Below are 15,222 nucleotides of genomic sequence, written 5' to 3'. Positions count from 1 at the left end.
AATAATGGTGCCAACTTGGGCCAGTGGGGCAAAGTCCTCCACAACTGGACTGAAGAACAAAAGGACAGCAACTTGTCTGTTCCCCTTCCCCAAATTCCCCAGCGCTGTTCCCATCCCCCAAATCCCCAATAAAAAAAAATCTTAAAAAAAAAAAGAAAATAGAGTCCACAAATCTTAATGCTTGAAGTCCCCTGGGCCAATCATTATATTTTCTGGGAGGAAACTGAGGCCCAGAGAAGGGGAGTAACTTGGCCAAGGTCACACAGTCAGGATAAAAGCCGGGACGCTTTGCCCCTCATCGTGTATTTTTTCGATTGCTTTTGCTGACCACAGTGGAGGAGATCGAAACTTCACATTCACAAATTCTATTCTAAAACAACAAATGGTTTCATTTTCTCTAGGGCAATAGATATCTACCAGAAGGCAAAATGGTAAACAGAAATGCAAGCAGAGTTACTCACTTCATAATTAACGTGAAGATCCTAGCCCACATTCCTTAGTTGATTAGGTAAACAGATCAGGTAATTGCTATTGTAAAACCATAAACCGCTTCTATGATCATGATTAGAAAAAAGATTCTCCTGAATTCAACTTATACAATAAATAAATATGTGGCACCAACCAATAAAACAGAAGGAAATGAAATTACAAAGCAGTTAGTTACATTCTGACAGCCAGATGATATTCCATGATCTACTCTAACATTTTAAACCCAAGAGAATGCAGTGGCGTTCCTATGATTAATGCATGTGTGAAGAAAATTGACACATGCCTTCTCGGGCTTCCTGTGTGCACAGATGTTCACATGTAAGGCTGCTTTGACATGCAGTCATTTCAAGGAGCTAGATCTGCACACAGTACTGAATGTTGCGTGTTGGACACTGCCTTTCGTATGTCCAGTTTTCACTTCCTCTCACTGTACCTACAACCTAACCCCTTCTTTGTCCTTCCCCAGCACTCCCCACAACAGCTCCGCTCTCCCAGGCGCACAGGCAGCTCTCTTGCCTGTCTCCCATTCTCCAAATCCAAGCAGTTGCCAAGAACTGCCAAGCTTTCTTTGAAACCGCCTCCTCTTCTCTTTCTTCATATTCTCTTGCTCACAGCTTAAAGGAAAATTCCTTCAGGCTCCCTAGCCCATCCGTTTACTTTCCCATTTGAGTTCATTTAATCCCCATGATCATTATCTTTTTATAGATGAGATAACCAAGGCTCAGAGAAGATAAGAAACTTGCTCTAGACTCTGATTTGAAACCCTAAAGCTTTTCCTGGTCTGGCTGGACACCGACCTTCCCAGTTTTCTACCTCACTAATGTCCTAAAGTGATCTATGGTCATAATGGAGGACCTTGTCTCCTAAACACATTGTAAGCTTTCTTATGTCTGTGTCCTCGTTCACTCAGGGCTCCTTTTCTGAAATCCCTCACCCCTAACCTACCTTCTCTACTCAAGCAGAGTCAACCCATTTTTCAAACCCAAGACCAGATCTGGCTCGTTAGCCCCCTCTTGAAGGTCGTCCAGACCCTGCCTGGCTGAGGGGCACATAGTAGACTCTGCCCTGCTCTATGGACCCTTCCTCCCCTCAAGTAGAAGCAGCACAAGAGCCGTGTTGGGGGCTTATGGGTCTTTGGATTTCCCCCAGAGCACGTATTGTAGTCAGCAGGTCCTCAGCAACAACTCACAGATGGTACATCGAACTGAGACTCCTAGAGGCAAAGATTCAGAGGTTTCCAAATTGTGGAGTCTTGGCTAGGGAGAGACTGATGGTCAAAGTATTTGGAGAAGTTCCTAAAGTCACCAGCTCGTCAGACCCAGTGAGCCAGCAGCGGCTAAGATTAGCACCTAACTGCCCCAGACTGATGGGTCACTGACTTATGGTTTCACGTGGGGTCTTTCCTGGCCCTCAGAGATGGCCTTCTCTCAGAATTCTGAGAAGAGTGGACGAAGCCAGCCTGCCCATCACACCTCATTCTGTTGAACGAAAAACCACCATAGCTGGTTTTTAATATTTCCCCCCTGAACATTTCTTTTCTTTTTTTTTTGAGGCTGTTCTCCCTCAGCGTCTGGCCACAAGGGCTGCACATCTCAGCAGTTCTGAGGTCTCCAGGCCCTGACACTGCCCCCTCAGAGATGAGCACAAGGAACAATTTAGTCAAACGGGCTGGTGTGAGGAAGACAGCAGCCCAGGGTGCGTGTGGGCCCCTGAGGGCCCCGGAGACCCAGAGAGGTGCCTGGGCCCCATCAGGTGGAGAGACAAGCTAGGGCCTGAGCCAGGGCCACACACCATTGTTACACACAAAGCTGCAACCGCAGCTTGTTTTTTGTCTGATGCAGGTTGCTCACCCTCAGCTCTATTGACATTTTGGACAAGACAACTCTTGTTGTGGGGCCATCCGAGGCATTGCAGGGTGTTTACGAGCATCCCTGGCTTCCACCCATGAGATGCCAGTAGCAGCCTCCTCCCCAGTGGTGACAACCATAAACGTCTCCAGATTTTGTCAAATGTCTCCTGGGAGGCAAAATTGCTCCTAGTTGAGAACCATTGATCTTCAATACAACATGGCTGGCCCTTGAATAAATTCCACTTCTCAAACTGGTTATAAGGTTTTAGATAGGGTCCAAGAAAAATCATTCAGGAGCTTTTCTGTTTTACTGTTTTGACCCCTGGACCTTGATGTGGTATGACCATCATTATCAACACTATGAATACATAAACCCCCCAAATCAAACCAGCTGTCTTTCCTTTCCCTGGAGCTGCTGCAGCGGAGCTGGAAGTTCATTGGAAACTTCTCCTGAGGTCTATTTGCAAACGCATTTTGGACCCAGAAGGATAACTGGTATTGCCTCCAAATGGGCAAAACTTCTAGATAACAGGGGATAAGGAAGAGGCTGTATAAACAATTATAGGTTAATAACCAGGAAGCACATGTTTTAGAAAGAATTACATGACCACACGGGGCTCACACATCAAAGCACTTTGCCGTTGTCCTGCCACCCAGGAGCCACCCGTAACCCCTCTGTAGACCCTCCATGCACCTGCTCTCAATCGAATTGGCCTCCATTCTTCTCCCACCCTTTGTTTCTTGTGCAAAAGGCTCTGAAGCAGGAGAGTGTTGGGTATATTTGAGCAACAGCAAGGAAACCACTGTGGCTGGAGTGGATTGAGGGCGGGGATAGAGGTGGGCCATGAGCCGAGCTGGCCCCACGCTATGGCTTGGGTTTATTCCACGGGTGACACAGGCCAGTGTCACAGGTGTGGAGGACACTGCCTGCAGAAAGCTATCCCAGTGGGGATCCAGAGCAGGCTCTGTGCTTCCTCCAGTGGGAACCTGGCAGACAGAAAACAGGCAAATGCCAGCCTTGTACCTACCCAAAGGCAGCGCCTCTCCCCAGAGCTTAAAAGCCATGTCTCTGTGTTTTCGTGCAGGAATCTGAGCGGCTGGAGCTCATGAACGCAGAGCTGAAAACCCAGATCGAAGAGCTGAAGCAGGAGCGGCAGCAGCTCATCCTGATGCTGAACAGGCATCGCCCCACCTGCATCGTCCGGACCGACAGCGTCAAGACGCCAGAGTCAGAAGGCAACCCGCTGCTGGAGCAGCTGGAGAAGAAGTGATCATGGGCTGGGAGGTGGTAGAGGAGGAGGAGGAGGAGACAAGGAAGAGGGAAGAGGAGGAGGGGCCCAGAGTGCTCTTCTTTGCTGTGTGAAAAACTTTTCAACGAGGCTCAGCACAGCCAACAGATCGGCCGGGCTTTTTGGTGGAACTGAGATCAGCCACACCAGGGGAAGCCCAGGCTGATGAAACCCAGGACCAAGCGTTGAGACCAAAGTAGCCCCGCCGGTGGGGCTGTCCTGCCTGGGGCCAGGCTTGAAGGAGGCAGGACAGAGGCTCTGGGCCGGAGAAACGCCCAACCAGGCAGCCCAGGGCACTTCTCCGGCCTCTCTGCCAGGGCACGCACCCAAGGGACCTCCGAGCAGCCAGGAAAAGCCATGAGTTGCAACCAAAATGCGGCTGAGGATGGAACTCAGCGTGAAACTGCAATCTGCCTGCCCCCAGTCCTGACCCCTGACCCCGACGTGAGTCTAGAGAGGGGTGTGATGTGGGGCCCTGCTGCCCCCACACACCTCGGTCCAGCGCGGCCCTGCCCAGGAGCGGCAGCCGGGGCGCACCCTCGCCGGCCCCGCTGGAGTTGCTGTGGGCACGAGGCGCGGGCGCCCTTCCAAAGCACATACTCACTGAATGTTTACAGACTGGCTGTCCTGGCAGGGCTTTCAACTGCACATGTTTTTTATACTTTCTTTTTTTTTTTAATATTTTTTACAAAAAAAAAAGATTTTATACAAGCAATATATATATGGATTTCTATAATCACTCGATGTGATACAGTATAAATATGCTATGGTTTATTTGTTACGAACAGATATCCAGCAATTAAGGCCGTTGTGTGTAACTCCTAAGTACTGTAGTCTCTGGGTGTTGGGGGTGGCCGGGAGGGGGTGGGGTGCATTTCCATCCTGGTAAACCCTTCATAGTACTCAGTCCTGTATCGCTCAGTAAACGTTACTCTTACTTACCCAGCTGCCTCTTGTGGTGTCTGCCTAGGGAATGAGGTGTAAGGCATGGGCTGGGGGGCTCCAGGGGTGTGCGGTGTCCCAGAATGTTTGGGGCATCTGTGTAGACCCTTGGATTTCACAGCAGCCCTCACAGGTGTAGGTGTTGATGTACCCATTTTACAGATGAGGAATCGAGGCTTGGAGAAGTTAAAGAAATCTGCACTACTTTTGTTTATTCACTCCACAAATGTTTACTGAGTGTCTCCATGTGTGTACCAAGCATTCTACAAGGCACTGAATTGTCACTGGGAAATAAAATAAACCTAAGCCCTGCACTCATGGACCTTCTAGTCATGAGCTAAACCCATACACGGTCTCAGTTCATCTTCACGACAGCCGTGCCAGGGAGCAGCAATTGTCCCCCATTCAGGGATGTCCCTCATCCCCCAGATGAGGAGTTAGAGGCCCAGGGAGATAGAGATGAACTTGCAGCCACCATTTGTTGACTTACGGTGTAACAAGCACATGTAGTCTCATTTACTTCTTTCAACAGCATACATAGGCATCATTACCCCCATTTTACAAACGACTAAACTGAGGCTCAGAGGGGGTAAGGACTTATCCAGGGTCACCCAGCTAGCAAGGGGCAGAGCTGGCCTATGACTCTCCACCTATCGCCAGCTGACTGTGGTTATCCCCGTGGTTGAATGTCTCACCTGATTAGACCAGGAAGCCTATGAGGCCACGGTTACAGATTTAGTTTCTGGGAGGACTGCATAGAGTTCCAGGCTGTGATCATGGAGTGAGTCAGTGATCCAGGCAGATGTGTGCCTGTCCCAGGAGAGAGGTGTGGATGACTCAGTCACATGCTCACCTGCACAGCTGAATACCTGACTCCGAAGAGCAAGGACAGCTCAGTGTAATACGCAGTAACTTCCACTTACTTGACAGGCGACACTTCACAAGGCATCTTCATGCATGTCATCTCATCTGCTATTACAGCTCTATGAGGCAGATGGGTAGGTGTTTTCAACTTCATTGTATAATTGTGCAAACTGAGGCTTAAAAGGTGAAAGTTCATCCAGCTAAAAAGAGGTAGGCCTAGGAGCCAAACCCTACTCTCTTTCTTACCTTCTGTTGTGTGTTCTCTCTCCTCCATCACTGGGGCTGGATAACTATTTGTTGATGATGAGGGTTCATGTCAAGGACAGCGGTGACCTCGAGTTGCTTCCCAAATCATGAATGAAGCCTTCTAGGATGGATGGGAACCAAGAATAAGTCATTAAAACACCCTTTGGTTCCTTACTCATCTCAGGTCACCTTTACCCAACATGCTTGGTATAGACCAGCAGTTCTCAACCTGTGGGTTGCGACCCCTTTGGGGGTCAAACGACCCTTTCACAGGGGTCACCTAAGGCCATCGGAAAACAAAAAGATATTCACATTTAGATTCATAACAGTAGCAAAATTACAGTTATAGAGTAGCAATGAAAATAATTTTATGGTTGGGGGTCACCACAACATGAGGAACTGTATTAAGGGATCGTGGCATTAGGAAGGTTGAGAACCGCTGGTGTAGACCCTTGAGCCCTGCCTTGGAAGAAGGGTCTGGTCAGCTCGCTGTCAGCTGTGGCAGCCATGGTAAACCCTCGGGCTGTAATCCTTTGACATTTTTTCAAGCCATGAGAGAAACGAAGACATGGGCGTACCAGGGTCCCTCAAATGACCTGGTAGTGGTCCCTATAGGACCTCCACCTGCCACTGACTGTGGTTCTCCTGGTCCTGCGCTTGGGTTCCGAGAGCCTGTACATCCAGAATAGAGCCCTCCTAGCCTCTGCGGATGGGCTGTCAACCAGAATCAGTGACTTGTGCTGTGCTGAAGCCTGCCCTTGGTGTTTCTTCCTCACCAGGACCGGGGTGGCCAGAAGTCACAATCGTCGTCTTCCGTATTAAGAGCTAACATTTGCGTGTTTTCTGTGTTCCTGGCACTTTAGATGTGTTGCTATAGCTGGTTCATGTGACCTTGCTGGGAGGCAGATGCCATCCCCGTGTTATAGATGAGAAAGCTGATGCACAGAGAAGTAACTTGCCCCAGGTCACACAGTCCTGTTGGGTGGCAGAGCCAGGACGTTCTTGCAATCTGACTGCAGCTGTACAAAAACTGGGCTCACCCTGAGGGACAATGCTTCGTGTTTGTGATGTGACCTCAGCTGCTGGGAGAACTTGTACAGGGGGCCAGAAGAGATGGCACATATTGAGAATTCCCAACTCTCAGACGCCCGTCTCCAAATGTACGCAAAAAGACATATTTTAAAGGCAAATAGGTTCAAGACCAATCTACGGACTAGCCATGAGCCTCACTTTTATCTGTAAGGTAGGATATAATACAAATCTTTTTTATGGGGTTGTCTGGGTCAAATGAGGAATGCATATAAAGGTGTCATGTGAAATATAAAACTGCATAAAATGGTAATGTCTTGCCCTCTGTTAGTGTGGATAGTTGTTGATATTTACCACATAGTACAAATTATGTGAATGTCTTTTATGCTCTAAAAGTGGCCGCAGAGTCTGTGTTCTGGCCATGTATCTGGTTCTAGTGGTGATAAATGCCTGGGATCCCAGACTCGTGGGTTCATTCAGCTTCTGAATGGCCGCAACCAATGGCGTTAGGCTTATCACCCCCTCCCTGGGCCTCCCTATGTCCTCCCGACAGGTAGTCATAAGTAAGAGCTGTGCCGCCTCTGTCCAGAGTTACTATCAGAATCAACTGTGCAACCTGAGAAGGACCAGTTCCGTTAGCAACCAGATGGGCAGATGTGTTGGCCAGGAAATTGGTGTGACTACTGTGTAAAGCAATTTGGCAATAACTAGTGCCATTAAAGCTAAACACATCCTTTGACCTAGCAATTTCCTTCCTAAGTATATACCTTGGAGAAACTCTAGCATAGGGGCACAAGGAAATGTACAAGAATGTTCACTGAAGCTTTGTTTGTAATGAAGAGGAATTGGATAACAACCTAAATAGGAACAGAAGAGCAGATAAATAAAGTGTATTTTCTTTATTAAAAAAATTTTTTTTAATTGGGGAATTGGGGAAGGGGAATAGTGTTGGGGAATTGGGGAAGGGGACCAGCCAAGTTGTTTTCTTCAATCTTCCTTGTGGAGGGCGCCAGTAGCCATCTGGCTGCCCCGTTGGCTGCTTGTAGCCTCTAAGCTCAAGGTGCTGTGTTCAATCTTAGTTGTGGGTGGGTGTAGCCACCATCCCATGCGGGAGTCAAATCGGCAGCCTTGCTGTTTAGAGCATGTGCTATCCACTGAGCCATCCGGGCAGCAGCTCAGCTCAAGATGCCAAGTTCAGTCTTAGTTGCGCGTGGGCATAGCCCACCATCGAACAGGCAGTCTTGTTGTTAGTGGCACATGCTCTCACCAGCTGAGCCATCCTGCCACCTGTTGGCAGCTCAGCAGCAGCTCAGCTTGGGAGCAGCGTCACTGGCCCATGTGGGAATCGAACGGGCAGCCCTGTTGCTCAGAGCTCACGCTCTTAAGCTAACTCTTAACCAACTGAGCCACTCGGCCGGCCCAATAAATTGTATTTTCATACAATCGAATATTATTCAGCAATTAGAAAGAGTGAACTAAAGCTACAGGTATCAATGTAGATAAACCTCAGAAACATAATGTTGAGCTGGAGGAAAGGGGGGGCAAATTGCCAGAGGATATATGCAGGGTACCATTTATAGAATCTTTTTAAACATGTAAACTGATGTTTTATTGTTACTGGGCACACACACACCTGAGTAATAGAGGTGTAAAAGCATGCACAGGAATGCTGTAAATATCAAAATCAGTAATAGGGGCTGGCCTTGGGGGTGGAGAGGTGGGGATTGAGGATGGCGCCTGCAAGGTAAAGGAGAACACTGGGTTTCAGTGATATGTGTAAAATTTCATTTATTTTTCAAAATCTGAATTAAATGTAGAATAACGTTCGAATTTGTCAGAGGTGGGTAATGTGCACACAAACGTGGGTTATAGTCTCCTCCACACTTCTCTGTACGCTTGGTATTTTTCATAATAGAAGAGAACTAGCCACAGCACAGACAGAGGGTTCTGCTCTTCCATGCTTCCCTGCCACACAGGGAGATGACACCTCAGGAAGTGCTGATCTGCTTATTTCGGTGGATCCTGTCTCTGGTTTAAGCATCAGCCTCTGCTGCTCTGATGGACAGAACTCACCTGGGTGAACGGTACTGGGCACCTGTTGTGTCCTGTTTAAAATCCTCTGACTTCAGTTTTGAGTAGGTATGAGTAGCTTCACACAAGTGTGAACTGACGGGGCCTCTCCACAGGCACATGCCCTGTACCTGTCCCACTTCCTGTCCTGGGGGACATCCATGGCCTTCCCTTGGCACATATGCAACATAGAAATTCAGGGGAGTCAATGTTTGTAGGGTCTCCATTGATGAATTGGGGGGAGGGGCAATGGATAAACACTTTCCCCTTTCATCCTCCAGATAGAGAGTTCTAAAATGCTTTTGCTACGATTCCTTAAAAGGCCTTGCAAGACTAAGCAAGGCCTGCAGAAGTGACCAGTAGCGATGGCCCAGCTTAGTAGTACATCCTGTATTGGTGTCTCTCCTTTTCCTGTTTCACTCCTCTGCTCCCTGGAATCACTTCCCAAAACCGCCCGAGCACGGCACTTGTCTCAAGCTCTGCTTTTGGGGGAACCCAGGTGAGAGTAGTTGGTATCAGAAGTAGCCCTAGAAATCAGCCCCTCCGGATGGGGGTATGCCCTGGCCTGCTGTGACATTAGTTACTCAGACAGCCTCCTGTGCGGAGTAAGATATGCTACAGGTGGAAGGTGAAGCGATCTACTATGTGGCACCTGAATGGTATGGGGATAAGTTCTAAAGCCTTGGAGAAAGAAAAGAAAAAAACCTGAGTTCAGCCAACTATAAACTTGAGACATGCTGTGAGAGCCAGAATGTATCTTTGGCAGTATTTAAGGAGATACTTGTCTCTTCCAGCCCCAGGGCACCCTGTGTGGAGAATCAGGCCCAGAATCTAATTGTAAGGGTGGCAGACCCACTAAGGAGAATGAATGTCCACCCTTGACAAATTTTCTATATCAAAAGTCAGGGTGTTAAAAGGGAAAATGTGGAACCTTGAGACCAGAAATGGAAGCATTTGGGTAAATGACACACTTGAGCTCCTAGAATTCCTTGAACCCTCTGGCCTCATGGATCTCTTTGGATTTTGGAGGCAACATATATACCTACCTCGCTTAGGAATACTGCTCTAACCTATCACTCAGTGACGTGGAAAGCTGCCAGTCCTGAGTGGGGCCTAGTACAAAATTGGGCTCTGCACAGGTCTAGGCTGCAGCACACGCTGCTTTGCCACTCACACAGTATCGCCACAGGCATTGTCACCGTAGCACCTGGCAGACCCAGGGGGGCAGGAGGTATCCATGGTGCATAAGGTGCTGGCGATTTTGAATGCATAACTCACAATAAATTAAAATACAGCTTTATGTGTTATCTCCCATGGTCCCTTTGAAATGTATCCAGTGAGGATCATCTTTTCTTGCCCCGAATGAAAATTCCAGCAGGCCTGGAACTTTGCTGCTCGCTTTCAGGTGAGAGACAGTCCTGTGTCATTCTAAGTCCCAATTTGTGAATTAGCAGGTCCAGTCTAAGATAAAATCGAAACTCCAAATCTTCTAATCTTCTCCCCTCACCAGCACATGCCTGCTTCAGCCTGACAGCCTGCAGGCAGGAGGGGGAATTGGGTGCCTCTTCCCCATTTCTCCTCCTGCTTGTCTCTCTTCTCGCTTCCTCTATGAGCCAGGGGTCGGCAAACTTTTCAGACAAAGAGCCGCCAGGGGTCAGCAAACTGCGGCTCTCGAGTCACATGCAGCTAGCTCTTTGGGTACGTACATGTGGCTCTGAAGTAAAATGGAAAATGAAAATAAAACTATCATAGTTTCATTTATAAAATTTTTAAAGGATATTATTCACATAATGGTGATTGTGTAAAAATATATTTATGGCTCTCGAATAATTTTTAAATTGTTGTGAGGGACAGGATTGGCTGTTCCAGGGATCGGCAAACTTTTGAGAGGGAACGTACCCAGAGAGCCACATGTGGCTCTCGAGCTGCAGTTTGCTCTCCCCTGGTCTACCCCAAGCTGACCAGCCAGTTTCTGGCCCCTCCCAGGAATGGAGCAGGAAGTGAGAGCAGTGGTGAGGGGATAGGAATGGCCTGATGACCTTGAACAGTTAGGGCTCTAAGCTGGCTTTGGGTGCACTGGTCCTGGCAAATGTTTAATGCTGATTCTTTCTTCCATAGGTTTTCTTCTGGATTCTTCTGAGGTTTCTTTCTCCAGGGAACTCTCTCCTGCATGTCCTTCCACTTTCCTCAAGCACAGGAAGCTATCTCACCTCCAGCTTCTTGCTGGTACCTCCCAGCATCTTCTAGCCAGCCTTATCAGACAGACACAGGCCATCCTATATTTGCCCACACTGGCCCCAGGAATCTCTCAGTCATCCCTTGCCCAGAGACACTCAGGGCATATAGACCCAGCCCAGCACAACTGTTTCTTCAAGGGGCCCCGTGGCAGCCCCCTCCTTATGTAGCTTGAGGGAAAGGAGGCAGCAGATTCTCCCTCCTGCCTGGTGGAGAGCAAGGACCCAGCACCACAACAGTTCTCTCCAAAGACATGGCTCCACAAATGCCCTTCCTATCTCTCCATATCTGGAAACTTTTCACATCCTCAGACTGGACAAGGGTTCGTTCATCTTGGAACTGGTTCTTTAAAATTCATCAAGTCTGTACTTGGTGATGTGGCTTCATATCTATTGTGCTTTGGTGTCTCAGTCGAAACTTTAATTTGAATATCCTGATACACTGTTTAGGGAGTTAGAAGGTAGATAATGATTATAAAGGGGCACAGGCTGTCTATATTGCCTAGCTGTAAAGAAGAAATTGCTGCACCCCTACAGCAGGCTGTGTGACTCCCCAAAGAACTGAAGGGCAGATACTACTTTTTTTTGAGTATCTGCCATATGCCTGGCTCTTGTGAGGTGGGTGCTACAACTCTAAGTCCCTCTTTATTGATGAGGAAACTGAGGCAGTTAGCATCATTGGATTCAATCCAAGCAACATTTATTGAGTCAGGCTGGAAGACAAATAGGGACCTGAGATGAAATCCCTGCATTTAGGGAGGTCACTGTCCCTTGGGGAGGCAGGCAAGGGCAAGTCAAGGACAACAGGTTAAGGAGCAGCTAGCTACCTTATCTTCTGAGGGAAAATAAAACCCCATTTTGGCGAGGCATATACCATGGTTTTGTGACCATCTTATTACTTTCCTCTCCCAAAGTTTGTTCTCATGTTAACATTTTAATCTTTTTAATTTGCCTCTGTTGTTATTTATTTATTTTAAATTACAGTTGATGTACAATATTATATTAGTTTCAGGTGTACATCAACATTTTAATCTGTGACAGCAGTCCTGGCCCCTCTGATCCCCAATGGTCAGCTGACAGTGTATAAACTGCTTTTCCCTCAGCCATCTTGTGGTTGCCTCTCTTAGATGACCAAGAGGCTACCCTGGGGTGGTTGCCACGTCCTCAGGGGGCCTTTTTATAACTGGTGCCCATTACAGTCACTCAATACCAGCTTCTCCCATCCTTCCTGTTAGTAGAAACCCTGGCAAACCCGCCACTGGCCTCACAGCAGATTTAAGCTCCCGAAGGCCCCAAACCCTTTTTTTCCAGTCCTATTTTCTGTGGTATTTATAGCCCGAATGTGAAGGGTGTTATTATTCTCCTTCTCTACCTTTCTTTGCTTGAAATAAAGACTCAGTCCACCCTTCTATTAAGCCAGATTTGCATAACACCTCCTGGCAAGAAACCTCCTTGGGGTCCAGGGACTAGAGCCTCTGAACTCTCGTCTTTATACTATGCAGGGTTTCTGAAAAAGCTCTATTCTTCTTTGAAGGCACAAGAAACCAGGAGAGACTTAGCTCAAATGCATTCCCTTCAAGTAGCTGAGCCTTTGCATTTCTAAAGCAGCTTCCAGCCCACGCTCTAGAGACTTCCCTTCCCTCATTAGAGGGGAGTGGAGGGGAGCCCAAGGTCACCACTTGTGGGTCTCACGAAATAAGCTTGAGTGAAGCATTCAGCTTCTCGGGGAACTGATTTTCAAGGCCTGATCAGATACCCCACCTGCATCAGGTAGGTGTAGGAGTAGGCATCCCCCTGCAGTTAGACTCCATCCCTGACTGAGCTCCCCACCCCTTGGTGACTCATATGGGTCCCCTGGAGTCCACTTTCTACTCCTCCCACATACTGGACTGCGCTTCTTTAATAGGGCCTTGCAAAAAAGGGGTTTTCTTTCATCACAGACTATAGATAAACAATGGGATTTACTAAACCAGTTACATAAATACAAAAGCTGTTTACAAGTATAACAGGTAGGTGTGAATTTCATTTTGCTGCCAATTCCCCCTCTCTAGGAATTAGTAGTAGTAGTCTAGCCAGGCAAGGGGGCGCTAAACTAAGTCATTCCCATTCACCTTCACCTTCTTTACTTCAACATTTACTTGAAAAACACAAAAGTGTTAAGAATAACCTATAATTAAGAGGATAAAAAGACAAGCCACACTGGGAGAAAATATTTGCAAAACACATATCTGAAAAAGGACTTGTATCCAAATTACACAAGGAACTCTTAAAACTCAACAATAAGAAAACAAACAACCCAATTGAAAATAAGCAAAGATCTGAACTAACACCGCATCAAAGAAGATACACAGATGGCAAATACACATATGAAAAGATGCCCCCGCATCATATTTCATTAGGGAATAGCAAATTAAAACAACAGTGAGATACCTCTACTCACATACCAGAATGACTAAAATCCAAAACACTGGCTACATCAAATCCTGATGAGGATATGAAGCAACAAGAACTGTCATTCATTGCTGGTGAGGAATCAAAATGGTACCGCCTCTTTGGAAGACAGTCTGTCAATTTCTTACAAAGCTAAACATTCTCTTACCGTACAATCCAGCCATCACAGTCCTTGGTATTTACGCAAATGAGTTGAAACCTTATGTCCACCCAAAAGTTTTTAGCAATTTTATTCACAATTGCCCCCCAAATTGAAAGCAACCAAGAGGCCCTTCAACAGGTAAATGAATAAACAAACCGTGGTACTTTCAGACAATGGAATATTTAGCGATAAAAATAAATGTGCTATCAATCCATGAAAACACACGGAGGAACCTGAAATGCATATTACAAAGTGAAAGGAACCAGTGTGACAAGGCGACATAATACATATATGGTTTCCGTTACATGACATTCTGGAAAAGGCAAAAGCACAGAGACACTAAAAAGACCAGTGGTTGCCAGGGATTCAGGGAGGAGGGAGGGAGAGATAAACACAAGGAGCGCAGGGGATTATTAGGGCGGTAAAACTCTGTGTGATACTGTAATGATGTCTATATGACATGATACATTTGTCAGAACCCACAGTGCTGTACAACACAGAGTGACCACTAAGGTAAACTATGGACTGTAGTTAATAATATATCAATATTGCTTCATCGATGATAACAAATGTAGCATACTGATACAAATATTAATAGTGGTGGGAACTGTCAAGAGGGAGTGTGTCGCGAGAAGAAGGAGCATATGGCAAGTCTGTACTTTCTGCTCAATTTTTCTGTAAACTTGAAATAGTCTATTCATTTTTTAAAAGAGCTGTAATTCCATCCTTTTTCAATCACATAAAGTAAGAAGTAAAATTTCCAGCCCATTTCATTCACCCACTCTACACATCTCCAATAAGGTAACCATTGTTTATAATTTGGCGTGCATGCTTCCTGATTTTTTTTCCCTAAGTTTCTATAAATCTATCTACCTACCTACCTGCCTACCTACCTACCTACCTACCTACCTATTCGGCCTCACACATTAAAAAAATAAACAGGAGGGCCGGCCGAATGGCTCAGTTGGTTAAGAGCTCGCTCAAGAGTTTGAGCTCTGAGCAACAGCGGTTTGAGTCCAGCCCAAGCTGAGCAGCCACTGAGCTGTCAACAGGTAGCAGGATGGCTCAGCTTAAAAACAAACAAACAAACAAACAAACAAACAAATAAATAAATAAACAGGAGGGCCGGCCAAGTGGTGCGTTAGTTAAGAGCTGGCTTGGGACACCAGAGGGCCCCGGTTCACATATGATCCCACATATGAGGGCCAGTGACACTGCCCTCTACAGCTAAGATGCTGAACAACAGCTAAACCTGGAGCTGGGCTGCTGTGAGTCGCTGGCGATGGCATAGGCTGTAGCCCCTGCTGCAGTGGGTTGCCATGGGCTACCGTGTGTAGCCAGCAGCCAGCGTGAGTGGCCAGCAGCTGCTGTGAGCAGCCGTCCAGAAGCCAGCGACTGATCTGCCTCGCCCGGGAAGAGCACAATGGTGGTGCCAACTTGGGCCGGTGGGACGTCTTCCACAACTAGACTGAAGAACAAAAACAAAAAAAGCCATGTCTTGAGCAGTCCTATGGAGAAGCCCATGGGGAGAGGAACTAAAGTCCCCACCCCCCACCAACAGTCACGTGATTGATCTTGAATGCAGAACCTCCAGTCTCAATCCAGTCCTCAGAAACT

At 47.1% G+C, this 15,222-nt stretch overlaps 1 protein-coding gene across 3 annotated transcripts in view; it reads left to right on the top strand.

Moving 5' to 3' along the window:
• The window catches only part of JDP2 (Jun dimerization protein 2), a 56,274-nt gene extending 51,706 nt beyond the window's left edge, over window positions 1-4,568 (top strand). For all 3 annotated transcript variants that reach the window (XM_019640428.1, XM_019640429.1, XM_019640431.1), the window contains exon 4: window positions 3,424-4,568. In XM_019640428.1, the coding sequence (XP_019495973.1) occupies window positions 3,424-3,609 (186 nt within the window). In that variant the 3' untranslated portion in view covers window positions 3,610-4,568. The remainder of the gene's footprint in view (window positions 1-3,423) is intronic.
• The last annotated feature ends 10,654 nt before the right edge of the window (window positions 4,569-15,222 follow it).

This window comes from Hipposideros armiger, unplaced genomic scaffold, assembly GCF_001890085.2.
Source record: "Hipposideros armiger isolate ML-2016 unplaced genomic scaffold, ASM189008v1 scaffold_49, whole genome shotgun sequence".
In the NCBI taxonomy this organism is placed as follows: Eukaryota; Metazoa; Chordata; class Mammalia; order Chiroptera; family Hipposideridae; genus Hipposideros; species Hipposideros armiger.
The sequence above is the reverse complement of the archived record's forward strand: the minus strand, read 5'-3'. Positions and strand labels throughout refer to the sequence as shown.